The sequence below is a fragment of the Periplaneta americana genome, chromosome 10 (assembly GCF_040183065.1).
Source record: "Periplaneta americana isolate PAMFEO1 chromosome 10, P.americana_PAMFEO1_priV1, whole genome shotgun sequence".
NCBI classification, from domain to species: Eukaryota; Metazoa; Arthropoda; class Insecta; order Blattodea; family Blattidae; genus Periplaneta; species Periplaneta americana.
Genome location: NC_091126.1, coordinates 4,995,914 through 5,013,868, shown reverse-complemented (window position 1 = coordinate 5,013,868; position 17,955 = coordinate 4,995,914). Strand labels below are relative to the sequence as shown.

Here is a 17,955-nt window from a genome sequence, read left to right as displayed (position 1 = left end):
CAGTAGGCAGTATCTTCTTAGTCAGTGACACAGCCAATTCCTTTTCCGCTTCCTGATCAGTTTCAGCACTATTCTTTCTTCACCTAGTCTTTACAGCGCAGCTTCATTTATTATTTAGTCTGTTCATTTCACACGCTTCATTGTTCTCCATATCTACATTTCAAATGCTCCTAGTCTCTTCTCTTCACTTCGTCGTAAACTCGTAATGTCCATGTTTCCTTCTCATACAATGCCACACACCACACAAAGCACTTCACTAGTGTCAAATTAATCCATTCTTTGTATGGAAACAAAAATTTATCTTTACCCGTTGAAGGATATGTTTGCATTGCCCCTCTCTGCGAATAAGTGACGCATTTAAAAATAATTGGAAAGAAGAATTAGTTTTCCTTAGTCTGTCTTCACCTGAAATGATTTATATGGAGTTGTTGCTAATGATTTAGAAAACATTATACTAATATAATAACCAAAATAGTTCATCCATTCCTTGAAGGCGTGCAGGGAAAACTGAATAATATCTAATTTTAAAAGTATATTTTGGACATACCACTGTGTGCCGGAACTAAAATGTCTAAAGTTTAGAATTGCGAACAGATTCGATGTATGATTTAAAAGGTCACCACTTTTAGGCCAGTTATGCTTGGATGCTCCAAATATCTGCCTTGTTTTGCTAATGGGATCTATTTACAGTTTCCAAACTTTGGGGTTCTTAATTTCCAGCACACTAAAGTAAACTTTTGAACTAAATTACTGATATCTCACTTGGAAGCATACTTGTGCTTGCTTTATTATTGCATTACAATTGCAATGAAGTCTAGTTCAAGCAGCCGTTATTATCCGTTGTTGAAGAAATCTTCATCTTCCCTTATCAACACGATATCCTTACTCAAATCGAACCTAGAATTTCGTTTTTATTATTTTCAGAATACGACCTGCAACAAGTGACCGTAATATGAATTTGTCATCTTCATCAAAGTACTTTATGATGTTGTTAACCCTTAAACTAGAGATTTTCACGCAGTTCACGTACTCATCTTGTGCATTCCGCCTGTGTGTTCATTTGCTAATCTTGTATTTTTTTCTTTCCCGTTTACGAAAATGTATTGTGAGGTCGTAAAAAGTGAATTTTGAGTTATTAATTAAAACGCAGAACCTCGGCATTCCTGACGCTGAAAGCGTAATTTTTGGTATGTCATCTGTCTGCCCGTCTTTCTGCTAGTATTTTATGATTATTTTGAGTTCAGTATATATACTACCTATTAAATCCGTCTGAAATTTATTATAATGTATACTGTACATAATAATGCCATAGAGATCATAAATTAAACTTAAGGGAAGATGTGGGTCCAAACTGACCAAAAATCATATTTCTAGAAACTAGCCAAAAATATTACATAGTGTTTGGAATCTCTCCACAAAATTTTACGCCCAAATGTAGTCAAAATGGATTACAATCAAGAAGAGTCACAGAGTAGTTCTAAAAAAGATTGGAGAGGGACTTAGATTATAAAATAATTGTAAAAATAATTCTTCTTCAGGATTTAGAATAATTGATTTATCAATTCTTTCGTGTGCTATAAACAGTGCCTGTTGTTGCTATTGTTATGGATCACAAGAGGTAAAAAATTAATTAATCATTTGGCATGCATTTTTTCAAACATTACGACTTGTTATCCGCAGTACCCAATTTTCAATAAAGAAGGAACATTTTCTTAGAAACTGTTTGAGTTAAAGCAAAGAAATTTTTCACACTCCTTTATTATTGCATAATGCAAATTTCTCTGCAGAAAATTTGTTTTCAGGTGAATATTTAAAGAAGTAGTGATTTTTTAAATACTACTACATTTTTTAAGTTTATTTTGGAAAAAAAAATTGAAGTTTTAGAATTCTGTCTGCAGGGATTTGTTATATATAATGTAGAGCAAATGTGCACAAAATTTCAGAACCTTGTCTTTAACAGATTGTGAGAAAATTTTCCTTATGTTTTGTGATATCAGGTTAAGTTAAGTGGGTTCGTAATTAGGCTACGTGAAATGGTAAGGTATTGTAACTAAGTATTATAATAGAGTGAGTCTTGTAAATACCTGTAGCAAATTTCATATGGATAGCTAAAAAAGTATGGGATCAGTGATTATTACATGTAAGAGTGTATTCGAGACTACGCCTCCGCTACGTACGAGTAACTTTGGTAGACGTGTGTCGATGAGCTGGTTACCTCGTGGCAGCCACTTCTAATGTATGAGGAAGATGCTGGATGCGAAACACCGAAAAGTTGTAAGCAGATGATTCATGGGAGAGAACTCAATCCGTATCCTCATTAATTCTCCTTCCGCTTTCATCTGCATGTCTGCTACGTATCAGATTGTATTGCAGAAGTTACCCTTCCGTCATTGCAACTGTTAATGTTTAGTCTGTTAAGCTATGATTATTTATACTTGATTATTCAGCCGCTGTAAGATTACAGGATGTTTGTAATGTGTGTGCACGCATAGGGTGGAGGAAAGTCCTTTAGCACTCATGCCATATCGCATTTCAGGATGAAAATGGAACAATGAATTAGAGATGCTACGGATAAGACAGATTTGTAGCTGTAACCAGTTACCAAAAACCATCCTCGAATGCCAGCGGGATGGTCTCCGACTGGCACAGCGACCATACGTCGGAAGCCAGAGATGCGTCGCATCAGTTGACTGCTACCGTGAACATCGGCGACAGTGTTTATTTTCCATAATAATCACACGCCTTGCCTATCGTGACAAGAAATGAAAAGAGTGGCGTTAAATGGAGAGGTTTTGTAGAATTAAATGAAATTTGTTCGAAACGCTGTCTTCGAGACGGAGCCTGAGTACGTGGAATGAGTTGCGATGCACATTCCAATATTTGCTCAGTGTGAGATTATATATATATATTCGTTGTTTCACAAACGTAATAAATTGTCAACGGAATTCCGTGCTTGTCATGTTCTCATTATGGAGAAAATTCTTCATAGACATGATTACTTGGTGGTAGTAGTAGTGATTCACTCATCATTACGGAATAAGGAACTGCATACGTAGGTCTATATACAAGAAACGTGACCCTCCTTAAAGGAGTAACTCAAACTTGGCTTATTCGAACATATTCTTGATCATGACTCCTTGAAAATTAAAGAGTTGACTTGGATGTTGCACAATAAAAATGTGTAATTCCACCGTCACAGCATTGCAGTTGACAAAGTCTTACGACGCCTCTCGATTACCTTCCTCATGTGATCCATATATCTTAATGTTGTCTATAATCCCTTCTGCCCCGAACTCTTCTCCCGTTCACCATTCTTTCAGTAGGCAGTTTCTACTCAGCCAGTGACCCAACCAATTCAGTTTCAGGATCATTCTTTCTTCACCCACTCTTTCCAACACAGCGTCATTTCTTATTCTGTCTGTCCATTTCACACGTTCCATTCTTCTCCATATCCACATTTCAAATGATTCTATTCGCTTCTCTTCACTTCGTCGTAATGACCATGTTTCTGCCCCATACAATGCCACACTCCATACAAAGCACTTCACTAATCTCTTCCTTAGTTCTTTTTCCAGAGGTCCGCAGAAGATGAAGACAAATTTGGTCACCACCCGATTGTAGGCCTACATGTTTGTTGATGTTTAGAGCTGCGTCACTACTGTTCTTTTGGTAAAGATATAGTCCAGTAGTTTTGGTACCGGTACCAACTTCTTAGCTCTGCTGATAACCTTCTCTTTGTCCTATTGCAGTGGTCGTCAGCACTCGCTGAAATGGGTAAAGTGCATGGAGGGTAAGGAACTCTGCTCCGTCGTGCACAAGGGATAGAGAGACAGCATACCCGCCAGCAGCGACGATTGCACGCTAGGGCTGTGTCTTGTCCGCGGGTAACAGACGCTAGCCCGAGCGTGCAGTGTTTTGATGACCGCGGTCCTATTGTTTTCTTGTATACGCTTTTTAGATGAGTTCAGCACTCGTTACTTTCTAAGGCTGTGGACTCTAATGTAGAGACTTTGTCTTGAAAATTTGCTTCAAATTTCCTTCATTTCTCTTCCTTCTTCAGTTTTTCCATGTCCAGAATCTTCATCATCTTCCTTCCTTTATCTCCTTCAGATGAATATCTACTTCGTCTGTCAGCAGGACATGATCTGTGTTAATATCCGCTCCAGACACAGTTTTTGCATTTTTAAAGCAATTTCGGAATCTTCCTGTACCAGTAGGCTTATATAGTCTATCCGGTATCTCCTTTCGTCGCTTGGACGTCTTCAGGTGTATCTTCTTTTATGCTGTTGAAATAATGCATTTCCAACAATCATTGCACTCCGTTTACAGAAATTCACCAAAGATTCTCCTTTGTCATTTCCTTTCCCCAATCCATATTTTCCAAATGTTCTTCCATCTTGTCCTACTACTGCGTTCCAGTCGCCCATTAAGATTGCGCATGCTCCCTTCTTCTCCTCTCAACTCTCTCTTCTATAGGCCACTGTGCGGCACCAGCACTGTCGTACTGCTCCGTACCCTCACCTGTATCAATATAGCGCACTGATATTACTTTGTCTTTCACACGTGTTCCCGTAATAAACCAACACCATGATTTCCTTTTCATTCCCAGTTGAATAAAGCTACGTAAATTCATCATTCATCAATTCACCACTGTTTTCTGAAGCCAATAAATTTCGCATCTTATTATTCATCCATGGTACAAATGTGTAGTCCGCGAGAGGAAAGAATAGGCGTGCATCCCGTAGTGCAGTGCTGGATACACATCTGTTCTTTCCTCTCGCGAACCATATTTATCTCTTTGGGTTCTAGTCGAGTCATAGGTACCGTAAACAAAAGAAAAATTGAGTTCCCACACCAATTCCGCACCGAAACAAGGGTGGGAATTTGCTGGAAAATATAGGCCGGCGGAGAGATGTGAGCAGGCGGGATCGCCCCGTCGTGGTGGAAGGGGTAGGTGGCAGCACATACATCTAATTTCCTTACTGATCACAGAAAAAGCAAGTTTTCGTAAAGTCGAATCAGTGACAGGTTAGATTAGATTAGATTAGATTAGATTAGATTAGATTAGATTAGATTAGATTAGATTAGATTAGATTAGGTTGCATTAGGGTTTTGGTACGCCGTGTAAGGAAGGGCACATTCTTAGACAATTTGTGAGCATACCATAAGCCTAACTAAACTAACCTAACCTAATACCCAGAATGCTGGAAAAGAATGCTTTACCCTTATCAGTGAATATCTACTCGTAGATTCAGACTATTAGGACATAACGCTTTAAAAACATATTCTCTTGTGAACTCAGCCGAGGCCTTCTCGCGTATGTGCAAATCCGCTTTTCTGAGAAAGAAAAATGCTACCGGCCACTTTTAAACCACTGTACAATAAAAGAAATTGAGTTGCTTTTCTAGAAATGGTTATTATTATTATCATTATTATTATTATTATTATTATTATTATTATTATTATTATTATTATTATTAGATTTCGTAGTTGATAATTTAGTACTTTTGAACTTGCGACAAATTTCGAAAAGTGTCTGAAAATTCAATACAATTTTCTTTTTGTGAAATAAATGAAAATTTAAAGGAAATAGTTCATTTTTATAAAGTTGTGGTTATCGGCCGAAAAATATTAGCTTTTAATCTTTACGGTAACTGTATTTACTTACTTACAAATCGCTTTTAAGGAACCTGGAGGTTCATTGCCGCCCTCACATAAGCCCACCATCGGTCCCTATCCTGAGCAAGATTAATCCAGTCTCTACAATCATATCCCACCTCCCTCAAATCCATTTTTATATATCTTCCATCTACTTCACGGCCTCCCCAAAGATTTTTTCCCTCCGGCCTTCCAACTAACACTTTGTATGCATTTGTGTATCCGTCCATACGTATTACGTGCCCTGTCCATCTCGAATGTTTGGCTTTAATATTCCTAATTACGTCAGGTGTGGAATAAAATGCGTGCAGTTCTACGTCGTGTAACTTTCTCCATTCTCCTCTAACTTCATCCCTCTTACCCTCAAATATTATCCTAAGCACCTTATTCTCGAACACCCTTTATCTCCTTCACAGAGAGCTTTGCCTGAAAGCTGGATTTGCACCCTAAATCTCTGTTCCTCTCTCGAAGTGAAAATCCAAATTTCACAACCATACAGAACAAACGGCAATACTCCTTCTGGACAGTTTACATTATAAATTAACGGTTTGCTGGATAATGTGTTAATAAAAACACTGATACCAAGATTGTGTTATATTTGTTGATTGCAAACGTGTCTAATAAAACTTGATTCACACGTGGTTATGAACAAGACAAATAAGGAACCTCTTAAAGGCAGCGACTGTAAGATAAAATAGTGTGCTTGATGGGAAGTCACTGCTAGGCATGGAATATAATTTGCCATTTTTTGTAGTGTTATGAATTTATAAGGGGGATTGAATCCATCCATATGCACTGTGTCTAAACATTGCCTTTGTTCAAATGTTAATGTTTCTTTTCTTTGCCTCTGCACCCCTGAAGTGTGTCTGGGACAAATGGTGTTGATGCTGAAGAATTTTCATGGGTATAATTTTACTGACATTTACAGTAGGTCTAGTACGAAAGAAGCCAGGAATGAAATATGTGCATTGTTAAATTTCAATGCCTGAACTGAATGTAACGTTGATCATGAATGTAAATTATAATTTCATTCCACCACAAAAATTTGCTCAATTTTTTATTTCATAACAAATTTCCCTTGATTTACTATTTCCTGTCAATAGTCTGCATTATGCTACATTTGAAAGTCATAAACGTTATGAAATGCTAAAATTATATTTTTAAAATATTAAATGCTAAAACCAAGAAGTATTATTAACATGCAGTTTGAAAGAGGGCAAAGAAGAGTGTGTAGATGTAATTTGACAAACCAGGAAAGAAGTGAGGTAGATGTGGATCAAAGAACGAAGGCTCGAATAAAGGGAAGTAGACAGATCTGGGGAGCTGGCTAGGATCGATCTGCACCCGGCGCCTTGCAGTAGCGCACCTCCCTACCCCCACCCCACACATCATGCCCAGCCCAGCTCATGTAATGGCCCTGACACTGAAATTATTTGCTTTCTCTTGATTCCTCTGAGACTTAGAGAATGAACATAAAAATTATAAGTTTTCTGTTGGTCCCCCTGAGACTAAGCTTATAGACTATTTCCCTTCCTGTTGTGCTATCTGAGAACAGAACGTGTATGCCTACATAATTCCCTTCCTGTTGTGCTGTCTCAGAACAGAGCGTGTAGGCCTACATAAATCCCTTTCTGTTGTGCTGTCTCAGAACAGAGCGTGTAGGCCTACATAATTCACTTTCAATTGTGCTATCAGAGAAGAGAACGTGTAGGCCTAAATAATTCCCTTCCTGTTGTGCTATCTCAGAACAGAACGTGTATGCCTACATAATTCCCTTCCTGTTGTGCTGTCTCAGAACAGAGCGTGTAGGCCTACATAATTCACTTTCAATTGTGCTATCAGAGAAGAGAACGTGTAGGCCTAAATAATTCCCTTCCTGTTGTGCTATCTCAGAACAGAACGTGTATGCCTACATAATTCCCTTCCTGTTGTGCTGTCTCAGAACAGAGCGTGTAGGCCTACATAATTCACTTTAAATTGTGCTATCAGAGAAGAGAACGTGTATGCCTACATAATTCCCTTCCTGTTGTGCTGTCTCAGAACAGAACGTGTAGGCCTACATAATTCACTTTAAATTGTGCTATCAGAGAAGAGAACGTGTAGGCCTACAAAATTCCATTCCTGTTGTGCTATCTCAGAACAGAACGTGTACGGCTACATAATTACCAGCCTGTTGTGCTAACTGAGAACAGAATGTGTAGACCAATATAATTCTCTTCTTGTTGTGCTGTCTCAGAACAGAACATTTAGAGCTACATAATCCCCTTCCTGTTGTGCCATCTCAGAACAGAACGTGTAGGCCTAAATAATTCCCTTCCTGTTGTGCTATCTGAGAACAGAACGTGTAGGGGCTACATTAATCCCTTCCTGTTGTGCTATCTCAAAACAGAACGTGTAGGCCTACATAATTCCTTTAATGTTGTACTATCTCGGAACAGAATGTGTAGGCCTACATAATTCCCTTCCTGTTGTGCTATCTCAGAACAGAAAGTGTAGGCCTACATAATTCCCTTCCTGTTGTGCTGTCTGAGAACAGAACGTGTAGGCTTACATTATTCCCTTCCTGTTGTGCTATATCACAACAGAATGTGTAGGTCTACGTAATTCCCTTCCTGTTGTGCTATCTGAGAAAAGAACGTGTAGGCCAACATAATTCCCTTACTGTTGTGCTATTTCAGAACAGAACGTGTTGGCCTACATAATTACATTCCTGTTGTGCAATCTCAGAACAGAACGTGTAGGTCTACATAATCCACTTCCTGTTGTGCTATCTCAGAACAGAACGTGTAGGCCTACATAATTCCCCTCCTGTAGTGCTATCTCTGAACAGAACTTTTAGGCTTACGTAATTCCCTTCCTGTTGTGTTATCTAAGAGTAGAACTGTAGGCCTACATAATTCCCTTCCTGTTGTACTGTCTCAGAACAGAACGTGCAGGCCTACATAATAATCTTCCTGTTGTGCTATCTGAGAAGAGAAGGTGTAGGCCTACATAATTCACTTTCTATTGTGCTATCTGAAAACAGAACTTTTAGGACTACATAATTCCCTTCCTGTTGTGCTTTCTAAGAAAAGAACGCGTAGGCCTGCATAATTTCCTTCCTGTTGTACTATCTCAGAACAGAACGTTAAGTCTATAAATTTCCCTTTCTGTTGTGCTAACTCGGAACATAACCTTTAGGCCTACGTAATTCCCTTCCTGTTGTGCCATCTGAGAAGACATCGTGTAGGTCTACGTAATACCCTTCCTGTTTTGCTGTCTCAGAACAGAACGTGTATGCCTACATAATTCACTTTCTGTTGATTCCTTTAATAATGAGAAACAGGGCGATTACATTATCCACCTTCTGTTGATCCCTCGGAGACTGAGAAATAGGACGTCATTATAATTCGATTTTTGTTGGTCTGAGGGTGAGGAATGGAATCTCCACGTTATTCTAGTTCTGATTATCTATTCAAGACAGAGTTGCGTGTAGTGTACATTCTTGATTTTTGTTCATCTCTCTGAGTCCAAGAAACAGATGTTCAAAGAATTGGCTTCCTTTTTTATTGATCCTTCTGGGACTGAGAAACTGGACCAGTACGTTTTCCGCTTCCTATTGATCCCTCTGAGACTACAAATCTGCTCGTACATGTTGGTCGCTCTGAGACTGCAGATCTGCTCGTACATGTTGGTCGCTCTGAGCCTGAGAAACAGAACATGGAACTTATTCGCTCTCGGTAGAGAGAAATACAATACGAAAACCTTTAGCTCGCTGCTGAGTCCTCTGAATCTGTGAACAATGTTTGCTTTCTCTCGATCCCACTGAGAATGAGAAACTAAACTTGGAAATTAATCACTTTTAGTTGAACATTATTAGACTCGCATTATTCGCCTTCTGTTGACAAAACGATCACATGGAAATTATTCCCTCGCTAACTAAATTTATCCATTTCAACTATCTTGCCTATCTTAGGTTTCATATCTAACTTATCTAGTATCTCTATATTCTATAATATTTGTCTGTCTACCTGCTTGCCTTTACCATCTGTCTCAGTCTCCGTCTCTGCTTGTCACTGTTTGTCTCTGACTGTCTGTCTGTCCCTTTGTCTCGTTTTTCTGTATCTGCCTGTCTGTCTCTGTCTATAGCTAGTCTATCCTAGCCTAGCCAATACTATTCTAATCTTTTTCCTGCTTACCTGTCTGTCTGTCTGGCCTGTCCTGCCTATGTATGTATGTATGTATGTATGTATGTATGTATGTATGTATGTATGTATGTATGTATGTATGTATGTATGTATGTATGTATGTATGTATGTATGACCTTGTCTGCTTGCCTGCTTGCAGGATTTTGTCTGTCTGATCTTGGCTATCTGTTTATCTTATCTAATCTGTCGTTCTAATCTATCTATTCTCTTTGTTTATTTGTGTTTGTATCTTAGTCTGTGGATTTATCTTTCAGCGTTCTTCTGCTGTTACTACTGCTGTAAATGTTCAAGAAAGCAAGTAATGAAAATAAAATATATTGTTCCCTTATGTTTATTTAATGGTATATGCTGATGACTGAATCGCGCTTTGGCTCAATGCTGTGCATGTAGAAGCACAATTCTATTCTTAAATACAAATTTTACTCGAATTTATTGTCTGTAATTAGTGTAACGGTTGATGTGAGTGTCTCACTGTCCTCCTTAAGTGAAGCGAAGTCATGTCAAGTCGCTGTGGTGCAGTTGCAACGGTGAATTAATGTGTGAACTATTCTTTTGTACCTACTAAATTCGTAGAACGTGAACTTAGAAATTACTTATACCTACAGACTTCCTTTCAGAATTTCTAAAAAGCATTCCCCACACAAATGGACGCAAAATGACTAGTTACCTCTCTGTTACTGCTTCACTGCCAGATCGAGTCGAGATAGCCGAACTTTTTTTTTTTGTAGGGAATGGATACCTAAAATAATTAATTTGTGTACCAAAATCCACCAAGAGAGTCAGACAAGGATGCGAGAGATCAGGGCTAAAGCTTAGTGAGGGAAGCATATATTCGCGTCTCATTCGCCAAGTTTGTTCTCCCGAAAAACAAATTTGTTGACCTGGAAGAAAGCACTCTTCATCATTTTATAGAAAATTATCAACATTGTCTTAGCATCTTATTTCGAATTGAATAAATGCTTTTCACTTCAGTTTAATTTCTGTCACGCATTGCTCTGAATATCTTATTGGTTCCCATCCTCAGTTTATTTATTTACTTAATTACGCCATTATCTCCTGGCATAGTTGCCTTCTTGGTATCGCTTCTGAGGTTCAGACAGTTGACTAAACAACTCAGTCAGTCCACCGGTATGGAGTAACGGTTAGCATTCCTGATCGTGAGACGAGTGGGCCCGGATTCAAATCCTGGTTGGGACAAGTTACCTGGTTGAGGTTTTTCCCGTGGTTTTCCCTCAACTCATTAAGAGCAAATGCTGGGTAACTTTCAGTCCTGGACCCTGGAGTCATTTCGTTGGCGTTATTACCTTCATTTCGTTCAGACCCTATATAACGACAGCAGTTGAAAAAAACGTCGTAAAATAACCAATTAAAAATTACCTCAGCCTGCTTACGCAAGCCTACATTAATCTTGAACCTAAGTTTGCGATATCCACAATATGAAGAATAATACTTGAAATTAGACTTACAGGCCATTTATTCCACTATTTAAATCAGTCTTACAACTTAACAGTCTCACAGTGCTTTCTGTTCCGGTGATTTTTCTACCACTAGGTTCTATATAAAATGGGCATCTCTTATGAGACAGGCCAAACAATTGAATTGCTCCAATTTTCCCATGACATATTTATTAACCTAAATTTGTTGTTCACGGGCAAGTAAAGAAAAGGGAATGTAAATACTAGGAACAACTGCTAGTACGAACTGTGCGGCTTTCAGAAGCAACTGCAAGCAGTAGGTTGCCATTGGAACACACTTCACAAGGCTGTTCTTGAGTATTTACTTTTCCCATCTACTAGGCCTATAAGCATTCTGCTAACGACCTACGTTATAATGCCGAATTGCTCTTGGCAGAGAGGGTGGGAAGTTTTTCACGAGTGTTCAGATCATAATAATAATAAAACATACAATTCATATTAGACACATTGAGTGATGTTGGAACATAAGTTTCAATCTGCGTTTACCTCATTGTAAGGTGTAACGCATTTCACTTGTTTTCTATCTGCAAGTAGAAAGATTACACTAGGGAACAAAATGTTTGTTGCATTGATGTCAGCACTTCTTGTAATCTAATTTGGGTGTGTTGATTTCAAATCTGAAGTTAGTTTTTCTCTGTAAGCTGTAGTTTTTTTGCAATTCAACATTTTAATTTTTCACCTTAATGTTAGCTTGGATACCATCTTGGTGGAATATTCTTCATGTATTCTGCTGTCCCACCCAACAGAGAATATATGGAAACTTAGTATAGGCCTACCCAGCCTGCTGACCAAGAAGCATGCACAACTCTCTCAGATCTCCACAGATCATCCAGTTATGATCACGATATTTTATCTTTGTGAGAACCAGTTAGTGATCCTCATAAGTTTCTTTAAAGTGTACCGAATGACCAATAGGTAACGAAGCATACCTGTTACCAATGTGCAAAAGCACTGGTCACTGTCTTCAGGTTTCTTTTTGAGGATTCGATCAAAGTCGCCTTTCGTCCACTTCGTACTGAACATTAAACTTCCGTATCAAACCAGGAGTATCACTGCAGTATACTAAGACACCCTACTGTGAAAAGTAGGGAGTAAATTCCTCTTTTCTACTCCTGTACCAATGAAGAAAAATGTTCCTGGTGTCAGAAAATTCATTTCTTGTAATCTGGAGCGTGAGAGCTCACCTTTGTCCTTGAGTAATCCCAAATTTCTTATTAAATTATTGAGTTCAATCTAGTAAACTCGTCAGAACTTCCACTTTCTACATCACACAGCCTTCTAGATTTTGTTTCTGGTGCTCATCAACAGGTTAGTACAAAATTTTACATTGAAGCGCTGGGTTATAGATGCAGAAAAATCACCAGCATAAGATATGATTTTGTGTACAAATGGTGCGTGATGGAATAAAAGTACAGAAGATATACACGAAATATCATCAGAGTGTTCTTTAAAACGATGATTTTCTTCTAATAATAATGTTCAATGGGAACAAAATGTGTTTATTTTAGAAATGTGATTGTGTGGCCTAGTGTTTAATTTGTGCAAAAGAAAATATAAACGTACCAAATTTAATTGTCAGAGATATTACTCTCCATTCCATAGAGCAGAATATGATAAATATCAAAATCAAGAACTTGCGGCTGTTATCAATATGCCCAAGATTAGGTTGGTGGAGATAACTGTATTATTATTATTATTATTATTATTATTATTATTATTATTATTATTATTACTCGACCGAGGCGAGTGGAGCCACGGGCGTAATGTGAACTATCGCGATGACGTATTACGAACGCAGTAGCATTCCAAGTGTCGCCCTGGGCTGCGGGATTCCACTGACCTCGGTCGACTAGTGTTAGTATTTACTTCATTCTTCACCACGCGACGTGTTTTACTGAGTTGATTTGTGCAGTAGTGAAGTTTGAGTAACGCTGTTATTGATATGTATGAAATTAGGTGAACGCCAGTCTGACCCCTCCTACTTTTGGAATAAAGAGAGACGAATCCAAAAAATAATTTTGGAAGATGCAAGAAGAACGGTATATAAAATGTTATATTCAGTCAAGCCTCATGACATGTATGTGTTACTCACATAGTTCAGAACTTTTATTTTGTTTTTAAGGCACCAAGTTTTTATCAACAGTAATCTCACTAGAGGTTTTGATTTATCTAGAGAAAATCAAAACTCGAGTGGGATTTAATTGACTATTACACGATTAGAAGAAAGTATATAAAGATTATAAGTAACAAATTACTCCAATACAATAAAATATTAATTGACTTACGAAAATAAACCTGTCTTCAAATGTATTATTGCACCATTACGCTAGATGGCAGTTGTGCCAACTATGGAATCTTCATTGAACTCTGTAGACGGTTACTAGTCAAGAAGGCTTTGTTGATTCAGTTTCATTTTTATTAAGACAGTTGCATTCCACTTCAATTATCCGAATCCCAGTAATCAACGTCACTTGACAGATGATTTTCAATAAATCTTAATATTAAACAATCTCTGATACGTGACTATCCATAATATCATATAGCAGAAGCTATAACATAACCTAATATACACAAGTGTTAGAAAAGTTTTAATTAACGACGACGACATAAAAAATAAACATGAATAATTTTAAAAGGAATAATTATTGAATGTACAATTTTCAAATTTGAATGTGGTTGGTGGTTCAATTGATATTATATTGGACGTGTGCGTAATAGAAGTGGAACTCGTTGATTTAGGCCTACATGGTGTATTCAACTTATTCAGGATTTCCGAATGAATAATTTTAAAAGGAATAATTATTAAATGTACTATTTTCAAATTTGAATGTGGTTGGTGGTTCAATTGATGTTATATTGGACGTGTGCGTAATAGAAATGGAACTCGTTGATTTAGGCCTACATGGTGTATTCAACCTATTCGGCATTTCCGAATAGTGTTCTTCATTTATTTGTAAGTCGGATTTCAGAAGATGCATAGGTATGATCAGTGATTTTTATTAATTCTTGTTCTTGAATGCCAATGCGAGTCATATTTGAAACTGCTGTGCATCGACTGGAGTGGTTTGTAATTATATATATATATATATATATATATATATATATATATATATATATATATATATATATTTTACGTCCAGACCAGCGCAGTTTCAAATGTTGGCAAAGAAACAAATTCTAAGGACGCGATAAAATTAAACAAATGCTAGGGACGCGATAAAATTAAACAAATGCTAGGGACGCGATAAAATTGTGCGATAAGCAGTCATGATTGGTTGAAATACGTCCTTTCGTACCGTTTTATTGGTCAAAAGTAGTATGACGTAGTAAGAGTGTAATAGTCATTAAAATTTAGGTTCATTCCACGTTTTTCATTTATTATTTTTTAATTTATACAGCACTTTTTTTTCAGTTTCCAATTCTGAAAAACTCTCGGGAACATGTTATATAAAAATTTATTTTTTTTTTTAATATATTCTTCACTTGGAATGACAGACATAGGACTAATAATGAGAATTAATTTCTCATAATAAAAGTGAGGAAACACAAATAGTAATATTGTCGCCACTTCTCTTATCTCTTGTTAACAGAGGAGTGGCATGGAGAAGAGAAGGGTGAGAAGTATTAAAAATGCTTAAATTCAGTCATAATACGGCACACATCCAACAAACTCGTAAATCGAACAAAGGAAAGAAGGAAAAAAATCGATTTCTTCATCATGTTTCTCTCACTATTCCGTCATACGCCTTTCTTCTGGGGAAAACTTATAATTAACTCGCAATATGTACATATTATTATTATTATTATTATTATTATTATTATTATTATTATTATTATTATTATTATTATTATTATTATTTGATAGCTATTGTGTGACAACTTTTTCTGCCTTAACATTAATTGAATTATAAATAAAATAGGCAGTTTCGTTCTAGAAACATGCACGTAACTGTCATTAATTCACTTGAAAGTCGACTTCGAAAAATTGTCAAATCATAGCACTACTCGAAATGTTATAAAGGATGCTTTCGCATGCATAGGCTAGTCTTCGTACTTGGCTTAATATTATTGTCTTGGATAGAGATGTTAATAATATTAATAGTCTAAATAATAATTTGTCAAAATCCGAATCATTTAATGTGTGAGTAAAATATTATACTAACAATGTTTAAGCTTAATACGGAAAATGATAATTATTACATTACTTTGTGGCAGCATGCATTAACTTCTGAAATTTGTATAACGGCTTACAGTTTTCATTACTTAGCATGATTAAACTTCAGTTTAAAAAGGCTAGAACACACTATAAGACTTGAATAATTTCAAGCTAAATTGAAATTATTGAAGTCTGCTTCACAGGGAGGTTTACCTGAAAGCTAGATTTACATAACGCTGTAAGACGTCTTATTTACTATTACTTTGTAAGTTTAAAAAAGAAAAGTAGTTATTTCATAAAGGATGTGTCTGGAAATGAATGATCGCAATTAAGTGATATAAATGATAGAATTAATTATTATATTAATAAAACGTTCTGTTTCCCCACATTTTAACTCGGTTCACTGTTATCATCGATGGACCACGGCTGTTACTCTTTTATACGCTGCTGGAAGAAATAGAAGCCTAAGCGGTACTGTTTTACCCGCCCTCCCTCATCCGGGCCACGGAGCAAACTTACCATGCCCCGTGGTGTAAGTAGGCCTAGTTGGGCACTCCTGTTGTAAACTCAAGTTTATTCTATTTTGAAACTCACCTTCGTTAATACAGTGATTTTTCTTTTTAATATTTTGAGGTTAAAATTAGGAGATCATGAATTTGTGTTAAGTTTCACTGTATTTTACTTCGTCAAACGTTGGCACATAGAGATTTGGTTTCTCCCAGACTGTAAAACTTACCAGAGAACAGTCTACAACAGAATGATGACATCCAGAAACTAAATAGGGAACAAAATTAATGAATAGGTTAATGAGTTAGTGAATGAAGGAATTAATGAATTGATGGATGAATTATTGAAATAATGATAGAATTAAGTAATGAACGAATTATTTAATGAAATAGTGCATGAGTAAAATTAATAAAAGACTAAGAAGTAGCGAAATTGTCGGACACTGGGGACATGTGTGAGCCACTATGCAGCCTTCTTTCGGCTGTTGTTTCAAGTACTAAATTGGCATGAAATATTTAATCGCTTGTTCCTTAGCCAGTACGCAAGTTTTAGCCCATTGTTCCACGAGCGTATCTCTAAAAAGTCTCAAGCACGAACACGTTTTTTGTTGTGCCTTATAACATATAGTCGCTGTAGAGCTGGTCCAGTTGTCTTTATAGCCGTATAAGAATATTATTTTCTGGTTGCCTACATTGAGATTAGCCTACGCTTGTAGATACTGACGCAGGCCTCTGTGACCGCAGGTACGGGGACATGGTGCCGGGGACGATCGCCGGGAAGATCGTGGGAGGCGTGTGCTCGCTGAGCGGTGTGCTGGTGATCGCCCTGCCGGTGCCCGTCATCGTCTCCAACTTCAGTCGCATCTATCACCAAAACCAGAGGGCCGACAAGAGGAAAGCACAGAGGGTGAGTCGCTCGCGCTCTGCACAAGGAAAATTGAATTCCAAAATATAACTCAGTGCTTCAGTAGGAAAGTGAGACATATTTTGTTTATTAAATAATTACCGAAACATCACTTCATATGGCATAAGATCTTACTATTCCTGTTATTTCCATACATTAATACTGTGTAATGTTACATAAGAGTCAGGATTTTTAGAGCACGGACACTTCGTTAAAAAAGGAGATCCACATAAATATAAGAACTCTGTTTCATTCACAAAAGATTATGGTTGAACCTCAGGATACATTCTCCTTAATTCTTTTATTTTATTTCATAATGTAATAATGAAACAGACAACCTCATTACGTTAATTTGTCAGAAGCCATCAATCTGTCTTACTCAATGCAATGAACGGCTGGAAATGGTTTAGAAACTGTAAGAGACCTTTATCGGTGATTGGAAGAGCAATGTGGTGGTCATCTTATTTAAATTTTTCATTATTCCCTTTTACGAAAACTTCTATTATAAATGAAATTGTGGCGCTATTCTTATGTACACAGTTTGAACGATTTCACAAATAGTTATCTACAGGCCCAGGCTTTCGACGACCTAAAATTATCTAAAAAAATTATCTATAAAATGACCTGAAATCAATAACTTGATTTTAAAAATGACTTTAAAATTTTTGTCTTCATTTTAGGGTATGACAGTACAGCACACTTCTTACTTCTGTAACGTTGGAACTGAAATTAAAAACCGACATTAATTTAAACTTGCGAATTCGTATGTTCTTGGAAGGAGCACGTGTAAAAAAAATTACCTTATTCAGAATTACTAGGTAATCGCCAGCATGCGCAGATTCTCGAAAGTTAGGGAACGGCTGCTGTCGGAAAGAACATTTTCGTACTGTGAGAAACTCCTTTCCACATCCGATGATACACTGGAGCATATTTGAACTGCTCTAAATCACTGGCAATTAGATCTTCTCCATCAAATACTTCACAAAAGTCTTGTAACAATCTCACGATTTATTTTCCTTCATGGATAGATTTGTTGCAGTGAAAGAAGCGTGCATTTCTTCTTACATGC

The 17,955-nt window shown here is 37.1% G+C and overlaps 1 protein-coding gene across 5 annotated transcripts in view; it reads left to right on the top strand.

Moving 5' to 3' along the window:
• The window catches only part of Shal (Potassium voltage-gated channel protein Shal), a 270,375-nt gene that overhangs the window by 169,010 nt on the left and 83,410 nt on the right, over positions 1 to 17,955 (top strand). For all 5 annotated transcript variants that reach the window (XM_069836761.1, XM_069836762.1, XM_069836760.1 and 2 more), the window contains exon 2: positions 16,727 to 16,889. In XM_069836761.1, the coding sequence (XP_069692862.1) occupies positions 16,727 to 16,889 (163 nt within the window). The remainder of the gene's footprint in view (positions 1 to 16,726; positions 16,890 to 17,955) is intronic.